The following is a 13669-nucleotide window of genomic DNA, read 5'->3' on the forward strand; positions in this document are numbered from 1 at the left end:
TATCAGAAGAAGCAGGGACTGTCACTATGTACCCAGGATTCTCTGAGACCTGCTTATAAGCCTGGGTTCACACAGGTAATCCAATTCAGCATTAAGTAGGTTTGCTGCTCATGTTTTGGGAACCAAGCAAGATCCATATATACAACTCCTTCCCAGGGAGAGTGGAGCCTACAAACTCTGAAGAAAGACCATCTAACAGGTCTAACTCTTAGCCAGGGGCTCTGAGTGCCGCATCTCCAGACCATCACAGTCTCCAGTCTCAGACTGACTTCTGTCAGAGCAGAGACTAGGTGTCAAATGTGTGTGTGTGTGAGTGTGTGTGACTGTGTGTGTGTATGTCTTTCTGTGTGTGTGTGTGTCTGTGTGTGTGTGTGTGTGTTTTAGTGTAACTTGTGGGCACACGTGTGACTGTTGAGACAACTTGAGGTATCAGTGCTCTTCTTTTATCATTTGAATCTGGGGCCTATTGGGGTTCTGAGGTTACAGAGGGGGTGCTTTTCCTGCTCAAACAACTCAACATCTGCCCCATACCAGAAATCTCTGTGCTTCGGTGCCACGGCCTTAAGCTGAGAAAACTCAGGATGACAAGGCCATCCTTCACTGAGCCTGCTCAAGATCAGACTGTACCACCTACCACTGGATGACATCACATGCTTCTGTGTTCAGGGAAGATGGTGCCTTACAAAGTATGTGCGTACTCTTCATGCCTGTGACGGATACAGAGTCTTCACTCTCTATGCCCCATCTCAGTTATTTTGCTTTTGTACTAAGAGAGAGCTACTGCTGCTCACTTACACCATCTCCAAACACAGTACAGGCACACAGCACCTCTTACAGGTGAGGGTGCCCATGTGCTCACCCACTGTTGTAAAGGAAACTTGACCAAAGTACACATTGAACTTCACACAATAATGGTGAGAGAAATCAGTATAGAAGTTTGTTGTGGTTTGCCCTGAGTTATCTGTATTTTCATGCTAATTCCACTGCCCCAAGGACAGCTGCCTAGTTACACACTCAGGAATCAGATGACTTCACCAGAACCTTCTCCCCATTGAATTTGTAAAGTACATGTGAGGGGCAGGTACAGGATAGAAGGAGTCCTGTCATTGGAGGAGAAGGAAAGATGGGCTGCAGAGAAGTTTGGAGGAAGAGGAGGAGATGAGAACAGAAAGGAAGAGGCGGGAGGGAGAGAGAGAAACAAGTGGTGGCAGGACGATGGATGCTGATGTGAAGGCCTCGCTCTGTGGATTTACAGGTTCTTATTAATGTTCTCAAGGGATGGATGGTACCGGGCTTTGTATGTTAAAGTGGGCAATTTTATCGTACCAACTAGGTCAAAGGTTAATGTGTTGTGTATTGTTTATGTGACGGTTTGAGGGTTGGAAAGTGTGCGGTGGCAAGGACACTGGGCCACCGAGAAGTTGGGATGTGTTTCTGTCAAGATATCTAGTAGATATCTTGGGGCACCGCGGTACGGACCAAGCGGGATAATTAACAATGATACTTTTTTTGTTTTCATATTTTTACAACAACAGAAGTTCCTAAAATCAGAAGTGCCAAAGGCCTGGGGATACCGTTTCTGAGAATGGACTCAAAGGATGTGATCTATACCCTGACGAGGAAACACCTGCACATCCATGTTTATTGTGGTTCTACTCCCAACAACAAGACAATTGGGTAGTTAAAATATGTAAATAGATTCTATTAGAGTTTGCTAACTTAAAAAATGCACATTTACAGAAAAGAAGCAAAAGAGTACTAGGCATTCCAATTATAGAAATTTTAATTCAGAATTACACACATGCATTCTTTTTTCCCATCTTTATTAAATTGGATATTTCTTATTTACATTTCAAATGGTATTCCCTTTCCCAGTTTCCAGGCCAACAACCCCCTAAGCCCTCCGTATCAACTTCTATATGGTGTTCCCTCCTCACCCTCTCCCCATTACTGCCCTCTGTCCAACAATCACTTTCACTGGGGGTTCAGTCTTGGCAGGACCAAGGGCTTCCCCTTCCACTGGTGCTCTTACTAGGATATTCATTGCTACGTATGAGGTCAGAGTCCAGGGTCAGTCCAGGTATAGTCTTTGGGTAGTGGCTTAGTCCCTGGAAGCTCTGGTTGTTTGGCATTGTTGTTCATACCCATTTGCATTCTTATGATTAGGACATGAATTTCATTATCCTTAGCATTCTATCCCTTAAGACTATCAAACTACATGGTATTCGATTAAATTAAATAATGACAAAGCTAAAAATAGGAGAGAAATGGAAGTTTAGTAAGGAGTTGAGGTGTGATCATATAATGGAAAAATATTAGTCTACAGAGAAGCAGAACCCCAAAAAGAATCCATAAGAGAAAAACACGAGTTCCACACAGAAGTGCATTTTCTCAAAAACCAAGATCCTGAAGGACTCAGGGAAATAGCCTTCCAGAAGAAAAGGGAAAGTATAAAGTTTTGGTTTCTTCAGAGACCCAGGAAGGTGATAATGTTTTGCTGGGGCTGACCATGAAGAATGCTTTGCTTCAGCAGACACATGAAAGAGTATTTGGCTAAAGCAAACACAGGTAAAAGGTTGTTTTTCTATACTAAACCCATGAAAGGACACGTGATGTTTAGAAGGAACATTAATATGACCCAAGAGACAATGGGATCTCTGACTTTGGTCTGCCTTACATTGCATTGCTGATTTCCTCCTGTGGATCCTTCTGAGAAGACTCACCAAAGAACCTGGAGGATTCTTGCTCTTGGACCCCATTTGTGATACCCCCAGATTCTTCTGAATAGAACTAACCCTGTTGATTCATGTGTGGTATCTGTGAGTAGACGGGACTGAAGTTGCTAACTCATGTTTGTTGTTTGCTAGGGAACTGGACCAGGTACAAGGAAGATTGGAATGTCCCAAAAGCACTATTTCCAATCAGCTCCCTGTCCCCCATATCCTAATAACATTCCTCTTTCACTGGTGGGTGGAGGGTCAGAGGGGAGGGTGAAATCTTATAAAAGTAGGTTGAGCAAAATATATGCCTACACCGCGAAATACTGGTGCTCAGAAAGAAGGAACAAAATATGGACAGAGGTCTATTTGTGCCTGATACAGCAACAGGATTAGGAAGAAGGGAAAGGGAAAAGACACAGCAGGTAACTCTGGCATGAAGGCTGGGGAGGGGCAGTGGCACCCTCTCCCCTGGCAGGAGCCCTTTGTGATATGGAGACCACAGCTGTGTGATGTGGCCTGAGCCCCCTTGAAAAGTCACATGCATTACAGCACAGGTCAGTGGCCTGTGAGCTGCACTGCGATTCAGAAGATGGAGAGACTTCTCAATCTGATGAATAGCATTATTTACTCATGGGTGAGCCCCAGCACTATAGACACAGCAATGGACATGATCATTGCCATTCTGTGTGGAGCTGGGCTCTTTTTCCTACTGACCCCCTTCCTGAAGAACCTCCCTGTGTCACCATGTGAAAGTGAAATGGACATCACAGAGGTGAGGAGAGCCTTGGTTCACATGGAATAGAGAAGCTGTCTGTTGTTCACTACTGCTACTCTAACTTTTCATAGAGATACAGGTACATTGACAATTCTGGTATTAAAAAAACATGAATATGAGAATTTATTTTATAAACTCAGGTGGGTGATAAGGGGCTGCTTCAGATTGTTCACAGTAACTGTATTGTCACATGATCAAGGAGGAGCACGAATTTGTCAACGGCAGATAGTTTCATTGTAGTTGTGATTTTGGAATTCTGGGAACTTTTCGGAGTGTATATAAAAGCTAGATCCTTGTGAGGCATGGGGGTACTCGTTTGTTGGGCATTGCTATACCTTTCTGGTGGTTGTGGTTTGGTAACTAGTTGTGCAAACAGAAGAAAGAAGAAGTTTTCCTGGATATCCTGACAGTAAAGGTCAAACCTTCACCAAGGACATCATCCCCCTTCATCAAGCAGAAAATAGTCTAAGAATAATGTCCCCACTCCCATATTTATCCTTCTCCATTATCTAGTGGTAGGGGATAGAATGGGTGGGAGAAAAAGGGTGGAGAAGGGTGGAAGTAAGAAGAACCAACAAATTAGCTAAAGTCTAGCTACAGACAGGTAAAGGGAAATCTCCAGAAACAGTATGAATGGGATAGGTGAAGGGCATACTTGAGTGTTGCTCTGAGGTTTCTGCCTGAAGCTTTCACACCATTGGCACAATGATGCAGTTAGGGCACTAAGTAGGACTCTGGCTACTTAGACAGAAGGCATTTCTGAGTTGCTGAGGACGCAGAACAGGCTCAGTGCAAGGCAATCTGTCCTCTTCTGAGGCACTTGGTTTCAATTGTGTTGAGCTGATGTGAAGCAAGTGATAAGACCAAGGCCACAGATCAGAACTTGAGTCTCCTCTCGTTTGAGGAAGCAGATATCACCTGAGACAGGGGCAGCTGCATAGTCTGAGGAACACTGACTGAGGACATCCCTGGTAACTGTGGCATAGGAAGCCCCTTTTGCTGCCTTTGCAACAAGGCAATAAGGAGATGGATTTATGTACAGTGTTGAAGAGGCAAGGAGGGATGAGAGATCTCCCTGGGAAATTAAAATTTCATATACTAAAGGACTGAAGAGAGAAGGCAGCTTGTTAACGGGAGTGAGGAAGAAGGGACCCCAGCTAATTTGTGTGGTTTCCAAATGGCAGGATGTGAAGAGGAGGCAGACAAAGACCAGGAAGAAAATCGCTACTCGAAAAGGTAGGCTACTGTTTCTCAGGGTTGAGATATTAAATCGACCTGCCCCTGAGTGACCAGGGTCATGATGAGAGACATGCTCCCAAAGTCATGATATGCAGCACAGAAGAGTGGCTGCAGGGAAGGAACATAGATTCAGAAAACACCGAGGTTTTGTGATAGAAAGAAGCTGTGGTTGGCCTGGGATGGGTGCTGCACATGGGAATGTTGTTCAAGGCACTGGAGTGATTCTGTGCCCCTTATGGGGGAATCCCACTTCCACCTGAAAGCAGGGAGCTTCAGTTCTCTAAGTTGCAATTCTCTTTCAGATAACTGAACCTGTGACCCTTACCTTATTGTAAGAGGAATGACAGGAGTGGAGGGGGGGAAGGAAATTTTTAATGGGCAGATAAACTCCCTCCATTCCTCTTGTGCACTCTCAGTGTTCTGTCCTTGCACTATGGGAGTTGAGCATTCCATTCTTAGCATGGGGAGTCAAGAGAGAGACGCCTCAGTCCTGGGTGTTCTCATTCCTCATATTTTTTACATGACCATCTCCAGGTTGCAGAGATGCTGCAAAGAATGTGGAAGAGACCAAGACTCCATCACAACTTATGAAAATGTAAGAATATTTGTCCTGTGGAATTTTTCATGCCAAAATGTGAGAGGAAGTTCTGGGCATCCTCATAGTGAAGATGCTATTGCAGGGTGGGATGGGAAGACAGGCCTCTTGGATATCACACTAAGAGACAGGGCTTGGGGCTGGGGATTTAGCTCAGTGGTAGAGCGCTTACCTAGGAAGCGCAAGGCCCTGGGTTAGGTCCCCAGCTCCGAAAAAAAAAGAACCAAAAAAAAAAAAAAAAAAGAGACAGGGCTTATGGAGGCGATGAGGCCCTATATGGCTATTGGTGCCATAGTTACACAGAGCTGTGGACCTCTTGTACTTCTGATGGGGGCTGATGCTTTTGCGTCCTTTCTTTTGCACTTCTAGGGAGCAACTTCTCCAGGACTCCACACCACATCCCTGGTGGAACCCTCTTCAGAAAATGGACCACCTTCTGATATTTCAGCCATTGTCTCATCTCAATTGCTTGGAGTATCTTATACAGAAGGAATTTAGTCACATTTTCTGGGGCATATCCACTCTTTTCTCTGAGTCTGTCGTTGCTACTGCCCATGTCCTCAGAAACCGTTCCTCAGCAGAACATAAAACCGTGAGGTTTCGTGATGCCTGTCTCCCTGGCCAAGCTCCTTCCCATGATAAAGGACCTCCAGAGTGTTCCCAAGAACAGCCATTGCTTGCACAACTTTTGACACCAAGCTTGTTAGCTGTGACAAAGGCTCAACTAATGCAAATCTTCCCAAGCTCTACACCAATCAAAACACCTCCTTGTTTCAAGAGGCAGGCCTTTGGAAAACCACGTCCTACCTGTGACAAAGGTATACAGGTATCCCTATCAATGGAAAACCATGCCTGGCAACATGGACAGTATTGGAACCCCACCGAAGGTGATGATATCCAAAAACATCAGGCAGCCTTTATGAGACCGACTCAAAACTTGACCTTACACAGTGAGGCTGTCAGGTCAGGCTCCATCCTTCCTGAGCATGGGCAGATGGCCCACAAGAATGAGGGGCCACAGAATGAAGGGAAGGAAACTAACGTGGGACAAGGACAAGGGACCCCCATCACATTCCTCCCATCCTGGAAGCTGACCCAGCTTAAGGGAAATTTTCCTGCAATAAATGAAAATGAAAATTATTGCAAGAGCAGGGCTCAACTCTCCCAACCTGCCCAGCACTCCATCCTCAACCACAAAAGCTACATGTGGAACAACATGATGGGGACTGTGCCCATGGAGGTACCCTTACAGGAGGTCACAGAAAAGAATGATACACATACCACCATCAAGAAGGGCACTTGTTTAGGGGGCAAACACCTGCCTTGCCCTTCCATCAGCAACCTTGAGAAGGGGCTGAAATTCAGGAACACCACACTAAGGGCAGAAAAGCAGTTTTATATGAACACTGCTGACGATCATTCTTACCTTGATTCAAAAACTGAAAGGAAGTTGCAATCCAATTTTACAGAACCTCCAGTCAAACCCAGAGGGAAACCATATCTGCATTTCCTTGAGGCAAGCCATCTTGCCACACCTGGAGTTCCAGCCTCAAACCTTCCCCAGGTTGCGTTTCCCTTCTCCCGCATCTGTGATTCCAAGGAGGAGTACTATTCCAAGGCTGCCATGATCCTGGAAAATTTGCATCACCGGGACCCAGGAGGGATAAGGGTAGAAAATGCCTCAACTGCCAGGCTAGAGAGTGCTCTGTGGATGCACTCAGCTGCAGAGGTGCAGGAGAACCAAAGAGCCCCTCAACCTGATGTCAGTCATGGGCCCTCACAAGTCCAACCAGATCCCTTTCAGACATACCTGAGTTTTCAGCAACCTGATTTTTGCGTCCAGGCAAAACCCCAGCAGACCACGACTATGGAAGGAAGTGAAACAGGCAGTCTCCAAATAAATACCAACACAAAAATTGACAAGCATCCACCCAGGAAGATATTTCAGTATGAGGACTCAGCTCATCCCTGGTGTCGTGTGATAGTGCTTGGTCAGAATGAAACCGTCCCACCCTCAGCAGCCAAACCAAGCAACATTGTGGAGGTGAAAGAAGAGCCATCTGCATGGACAGTGAGTCTGGGATCCAGTGAGAGTCACAGTTGCCAAGCTTTCGGTATCAGTGCCAGGGACATTGGATCTTTACAGCCCAACAAACATCCTGGTCATCTGCAAACACCTACCCTACAGCCCTCAGTGGACTCCATCCAAAACATACAAACACACAGTATGATAGACCTGAAATCAAAGGACCAGGCACAGCCCTGGCCTGTGAGTGACGATCCAGATGTCCCCAGTACAGTACACCCTGCCTTGGTCAGCTTGCCTTCAAAACACTGGATGCATAGCTTCCAGAATACATGCCAAAACCATGTAAATACCCTGGGTTTAGGTGATGTCTCCATGAGGAGACATGAGAGGGTAGAAACTGGAGAGATATGTGTCCCAGAGGAAAATCTTGAAGTGAAGGATTTCAAGGGGTCCCAACCCCATGAAGAGAAGCAGATTACTATAAGATCTAGAGCCATAAGCCAGGGAGAAAGGCTCGGGAGAATAAGTCCTTCCATCCCAAGCTCCATCCAGATCAAGGATACAACCAAGACTTGGATACCAGGGAAAGGGGAGGTTACTTCGAAGAGTTCTTTGAATAACATCACAAGGACTGCTTCACAATATGGAAAGGACAGCACAAAATATTTAGGGCAAGGGGATTCCTTAGAGAATGTTCTCCACACATCAGGTACTGAGCAAATACAGGAGGTGATAACAAGAAACAAGGTCATCTACAATACAGTAGCTGAAATAAAATCACTTGTGAATGCTCTGGGCCAGATCCTAGAAAATACTGAAGAGTACCGATCAAAGGTACTAGGGTGTAAAGTGGACTCACTTACATCCCAGCTAGATGACCCATCCCACACTCCTGTGGGTCTGCATGAAACAATCCATAGCAGAACAGTAAACAGATTGAGCTGTGGCCATGTCAGCCCTGAGATCAATAATTATTCCTTCACATATATGGGGACTGAAGACCAACTACAGTCAGGGATTGAAGCCCATAGAGCCTGTGATGAAGATCTGAACCAAGGAGGGACAGATATCTGGTTTGATCAGCTCCCCTTCCCCAAGGGAAGTGACCTTCTTTCTGAGTACAGGGGAATTGGAGACAAGCAGGAGTCAGGTCTTGCTGACCAGAGATTCTGTGACCCAAATAAAATCACAAGAAATGTTGGAATGGTCTGCTGGCCACATAGCAGCTTCGAGGGGCACAACCATTCCTTCGAATACAAAGAAAACAGAGCCAAACAGCAGCCAGAAATTGTCCATAAACCCCCTTTCCCATGTCAATGTACGAAGAAAGGAACAGGCTGTGGCCGCTCTCTCAGTCCCATAGAGAACTGTGCAGTCAAGCATAAGGGAAATGACTGCTTAAGGACTTCAGTTGCTGCCCACCAAGCCTCTCACACCAGGTAGACCTCACCAGGACAGGGCAGGGAGCAGGAGGCTCTGGTCATCCTTTTTCAAGAAGATGTCCCATCTGCCCATCCATTGTGTCCCCCATGCTTCCTGGTAATAAACTTGGTTTTGTCCCTGCAAAGAAAGGGTTTTCTTTTCGGAGCTCTTCCTCCTGCACTCATGGCTCCTTCCCAGATAGGAGCTGCTTCCTTGTAAACACCCCTGCCTTTCACCACAGTGGTTTCTGTCTTACATTGATGGAGCAGCATTTTTCTGCCTCAGTGCAGTTCATGGAGAAGACAGGGCAGGTGGTGCCCTGTCTTTGAGGTATCTTTGTCACACAATACATCATTGTACAGTTAGTAATAATTTTTCTATCATTGCAAAGAGAACACTTTGAGGTGTCTTTGTCACACAATACATCATTGTACAGTTAGTAATAATTTTTCTATCACTGCAAAGAGAACAAAATACTACATTTTTTGTAGGATGAGCCAACCCTGTAAAGAACTCACCCAGGTCTAGGTCCCAATGTGTTCCCTTCATTTTCTCACCTTCATATTTATGTCACTGTACACACAATGTGCAGAGACAGCAACTACAAACATTTCATCCTTGTTACAAACATAGGAAAAGCCCTCCCTGCATTCCCAGGACAGACATAGAGAATACCTATTCCAGGAGTGCGTTCTCACCTTGATGTAGGCTGAGCCCATATTAGTATTTATTATAGCCTGTTCAATAGGTCAGTAACTGTCCACAGTCTTCCTTCCTCTGTGACTAGAGCCAGAGCCAAAATAGAACGTGCAGTCTGTGACAACTGGTGGGTACTGAAGGTCATGCCACAGAGGCCTGCTCAGCAACACAGGAAAACCTGCAGAAAATCCAGAGACATCCCAGTCAGTCCCCTCAGTGCCCTCCCTGGAGACCTGGAATCATCTTGCCCAGGCCATCACCTTGCTGACATGTGGACATTCAGGTCATATGATGCTGCAGCAGTGCCAACCTGGTGTAGACAATGTCTATGACTTGTAGATTGTTTCCTGGTAGAAGAATTCTATGTGAATAATTGGGAAACCTGCATTTGTAGTTTATGGTGCTTCTGGATCTATCAAGACCCAAGGTCCTATCTGCATCCATTTTTTAGCATAGTTTGATCTCTCCTCTCTCCTCCCATAATGGTCTTTTTGATTCTGCATCCCTCCTGCAAGCCCTGAATGAAACAATCCATTTTCATTCCCCACTGTTTCACCAGATCTCATCTCTCCTTCTTTTGCACTTTCTTCATATATTGGTTTTTAGTGTACAATAAAGAATATACACAATACCCAGAGCAAGGGTATCAGCCAGGTGCTGTAACACGCCTAGGGTCACAGGTAAGGAGGATACAACATCTGTTACAACACTGGGAGTGACCGGGTCCCTGAGAACCAGGGATGCAGGAACCTTTGCCCAGCCATCTGTTGGAGGTCCCTTATGGTCTGAACTTGTGCCCTGAGCAGACCTTGGTCCCATACCCAATCCCATGACACCCAAAGGAACCCCATCACCCAGGTGCTCTAACAATCCCACGATCCTAGGAAGACAGGATCACAGAGGAAGTTAAACTCCCAGGAGATAAACACATGCAGGAACCCTGGAGAATTGACACACTCAAGGTCACAGTTGAAGAAACAACTTCCTTCCCAGCACACAGTATAACTGGGAACTACATAGAAACCAGGAATACTCAAACCCCACCCATGCAGAGGCCCAGGTTTGTCCCAGATTTTATCTATGCTCCAAGGAATCTCAGGCTTCTCAATTCCCCCAATCGACTCGTGCAACATACAAAGTTTGACTCACAGGAGCTCTGAGAAAAGAGAAACTCAGGAGCTTGGTCACTAGGACTTCAGTATCTCAGAGGCAACTTGACCTCCAGAAGCTTTGACAAACATAGGATCTTAGGATCAGAAAGACACCTGGACTCTGAGAGTTCTGACACAAGATCACAAGAAGGACAGGCTCCAGTCAGAGTCAGGTAGGGCAGGCACTAGAGAAAAGCAGATGGCAAATGGCAAGCAGAAGATCGTAAGCCATAGAAACCAAGGCTACTTATCCTCAGAAACCAGTTCTCCCCCTACAGTAAGTCCTGGATTTGCCATCACACATATAAAGCAAGATTTGAAGGTAAAATCATATCCCATGATAATGATAGAGGCCTTTGAGAAGGCCATAACTCCCCTAAAGAAATACAGGAAAATACAACCAAACAGGTAAAGGAATTGAACAAAAACAGCCTAGATTTAAAAACGGAAACAGAAACTGATGAAATATCAAAAGGCAAGAGCCCTCAAGATAGAAAACCTAGGAAAGAGATCAGGAATCATAGATGCAAGCATCACCAATCGAATACAAGAGATAGAATCTCAGGAGCAGAAGATACCATAGAAAACATAGACACAACAATCAAAGAACATGCAAAGTGAAAAAAAGGTCCTAACCCAAACCATCCAGGAAATCAGGGACACAGTGAGAAGACCAACCTTAAGGATAATAGGTATAGAAGAGAGTGAAGATTCCTAACTTAAATGTCTTCAACTAATTATAGACGGGAACTTCCTCAAACTAAAACAACAACAACAAAAAATGAGATGCCCATGAACACCCAAGAAGCCCACAGAACTCGATAGATTAGAACAGAAAAAAAAAAATCCTACCAACACAGAATAGTGAAAACACCAAATGCAGAAAACAAAGAAAGAACATTAAAAGCAATAAGGGAAACAGGTCAAGTAACATATTAAGGCAGACCTATCAGAATTACACCAGACTTTTCAACAAAGACCATGAAAGCCTGTCCCAGACGACACACCCACAAGTGGCCCATACCACTCACTGAAACTGGAAGTACAATGTAGCCAAGACGTGGCAAGAAGAACAATTTCATAAAAAAGAATATAAAAGGCCTCATTTTTCCCGATGCTAGCCTTTACACTTGGTCTACCTTTTTTATTTTCAGGGATACGGGGCATGGCCCCAGAATCCCCTTTTGCCATTTATGGCCTTGTTCTTGCCGTGCAGGAAACACTGAGTGATGCCAGGAGTGATCCCCTGGCCAAGGCCCCCACCCTGCTCAAAAGTGGTGATGCATGCCGCTTCCTACAGAGGTTTCCACGCTTGCAGAAAACAGAGGTGTCCAAGTGCTCCTAAGTGTCCTCTATGCTGTCCCAGGACAAGGCTCTCATTTGTTCTGTCTGGCAAATTTCAAGCTTTTCCCTGGCCCCTGGATGTTGGTGAACTAAATGAAAAGCCACATCAGTAGAAATGTGGTGCAGGGTTCTGGGTTCCTTAAAAATGAGGCTTAACAGGTAAAGTGCATAATTCTATCAGACCTTCATAGAAGAGCTCATATCGATATTATCCAAACTATTCCACAAAATTGAAACAGATGGAGCGCTACCGAATTCCTTTATGAATCCACAATTACTCTTATACCTAAACCACACAAGGACACAACAAAGAAAGAGAACTTCACAACAATTTCCCTTATGAATATCGATGTAAAAATACTCAATAGAATTCTGCAAACCAAATCCAAGAGCACATCAAAACAATCATCCACCATGATCAAGTAGGCTTCATCCCAGGCATGCAGGGATGGTTTCATATACAGAAAACCATCAACGTAATCCACTATATAAACAAACTGAAAGATAAAAACCACATGATCATTTCATTAGATGCTGAGAAAGCATTTAACAAAATTCAACACCCCTTCATGAGAAAAGTCCTGGAAAGAATAAGAATTCAAGTAAACATAGTAAAAGACATATACAGCAAACCAGTAGCTAATATTAAACTAAATGGAGAGAAATTGAAGCAATCCCACTAAAATCAGGGACTCTACAAGGCTGCACACTCTCTCCCTATGTATTCAATATAATTCTCAAAGTTGTAGCCACGGCAATCAGACAACAAAAGGAGATCAAAGGGATACAGATTAGAAAGGAAGAAGTGAAAATATCACTATTTGCAGATGATATGATAGTATATTTAAGTGATCCCTAAAGTTCCAACAGAGAACTACTAAACGTGATAAACACCATCAGCAAAGTGGCTGGGTATAAAATTAACTCAAATAAATCAGTAGCCTTCCTCTACACAAGAGATAAAAACAAGCCAAGAAAGAAATTAGGGGAACGACACCCTTCATAATAGTCCCAAATAGTATAAAATACATCGTTGTGAATCTAACCAAGCAAGTGAAAGATCTGTACTATAAGAACTTCAAGCCTCTGAAGAAAGAAATTGAAGAAGATCTCAGAAGATGGAAAGATCTCCCATGCTCATGGATTGGCAGGATTAATATAGTAAAAATGGCCATTTTACCAAAGGCGATCTACAGATTCAATGCAATCTCCATGAAACTACCTATCCAATTTTCAGAGAATGAGAGAGAACAATTTGCAAATTCATCTGGAATAAAAAAAACCCAGGATAGCCAAAACTAACCTCAACAATAAAAGGACTTCAAGGGGAATCATTATCCCTGAACTCAAGCAGTATTACAGAGCCATCCAATGGAAACCATCCAATGGAAAGAAGATAGCATTTTCAGGAAATGGTGCTGGTTCAACTGGAGGTCAGCACATGGAAGAATGCAGATCAATCCATTTTTAGCACCCTGTACAAAGCTTAAGTCCAACTGAATTAAGGAACTCCACATCAAACCAGATACACTCAAACTAATAGAAGAAAAAGTGGGGAAGAGTCTCGAACACATGGGCACTAGAGAAAATGTCCTGAAGAAAATACCAATGGCTTAGGCTCTAAGATCAAGAATCAAGCCACACCCGCGGATCCCGGCCCGCAAAAAAAAAAAAAAAAAAAAAAAAAAAAAGAAT

At 44.3% G+C, this 13669-nt stretch overlaps 1 protein-coding gene and 1 long non-coding RNA gene across 3 annotated transcripts in view; one reads left to right on the plus strand and one right to left on the minus strand.

Annotated features, from left to right (window-relative positions):
- Positions 1 to 13669, minus strand: part of LOC134482691 (uncharacterized) — a 73702-nt gene that overhangs the window by 17579 nt on the left and 42454 nt on the right. For both annotated transcript variants that reach the window (XR_010059101.1, XR_010059102.1), the window contains one exon: positions 9479 to 9657. This is a non-coding gene — a long non-coding RNA (uncharacterized LOC134482691). The remainder of the gene's footprint in view (positions 1 to 9478; positions 9658 to 13669) is intronic.
- Positions 3260 to 8929, plus strand: Spata31c2l3 (SPATA31 subfamily C member 2 like 3). Its single transcript, XM_017600763.3, has 4 exons — positions 3260 to 3492; positions 4680 to 4731; positions 5269 to 5329; positions 5699 to 8929. The coding sequence occupies exons 1-4, from the start codon at positions 3310 to 3312 to the stop codon at positions 8799 to 8801; spliced, it is 3399 nt and encodes a 1132-aa protein (XP_017456252.3). The 5' UTR covers positions 3260 to 3309; the 3' UTR covers positions 8802 to 8929.

Source organism: Rattus norvegicus, chromosome 17, assembly GCF_036323735.1.
Source record: "Rattus norvegicus strain BN/NHsdMcwi chromosome 17, GRCr8, whole genome shotgun sequence".
NCBI classification, from domain to species: Eukaryota; Metazoa; Chordata; class Mammalia; order Rodentia; family Muridae; genus Rattus; species Rattus norvegicus.

Bases quoted from the DNA above. Each gene is read 5' to 3' on its own strand.
- Spata31c2l3 (XM_017600763.3), top strand. From the start codon at position 3,310: ATGGAGAGACTTCTCAATCTGATGAATAGCATTATTTACTCATGGGTG. The intron at 3,493-4,679 runs GTGAGGAGAGCC...TCCAAATGGCAG, and splicing joins GTGAAATGGACATCACAGAG to GATGTGAAGAGGAGGCAGAC. The intron at 5,330-5,698 runs GTAAGAATATTT...TTGCACTTCTAG, and splicing joins CCATCACAACTTATGAAAAT to GGAGCAACTTCTCCAGGACT.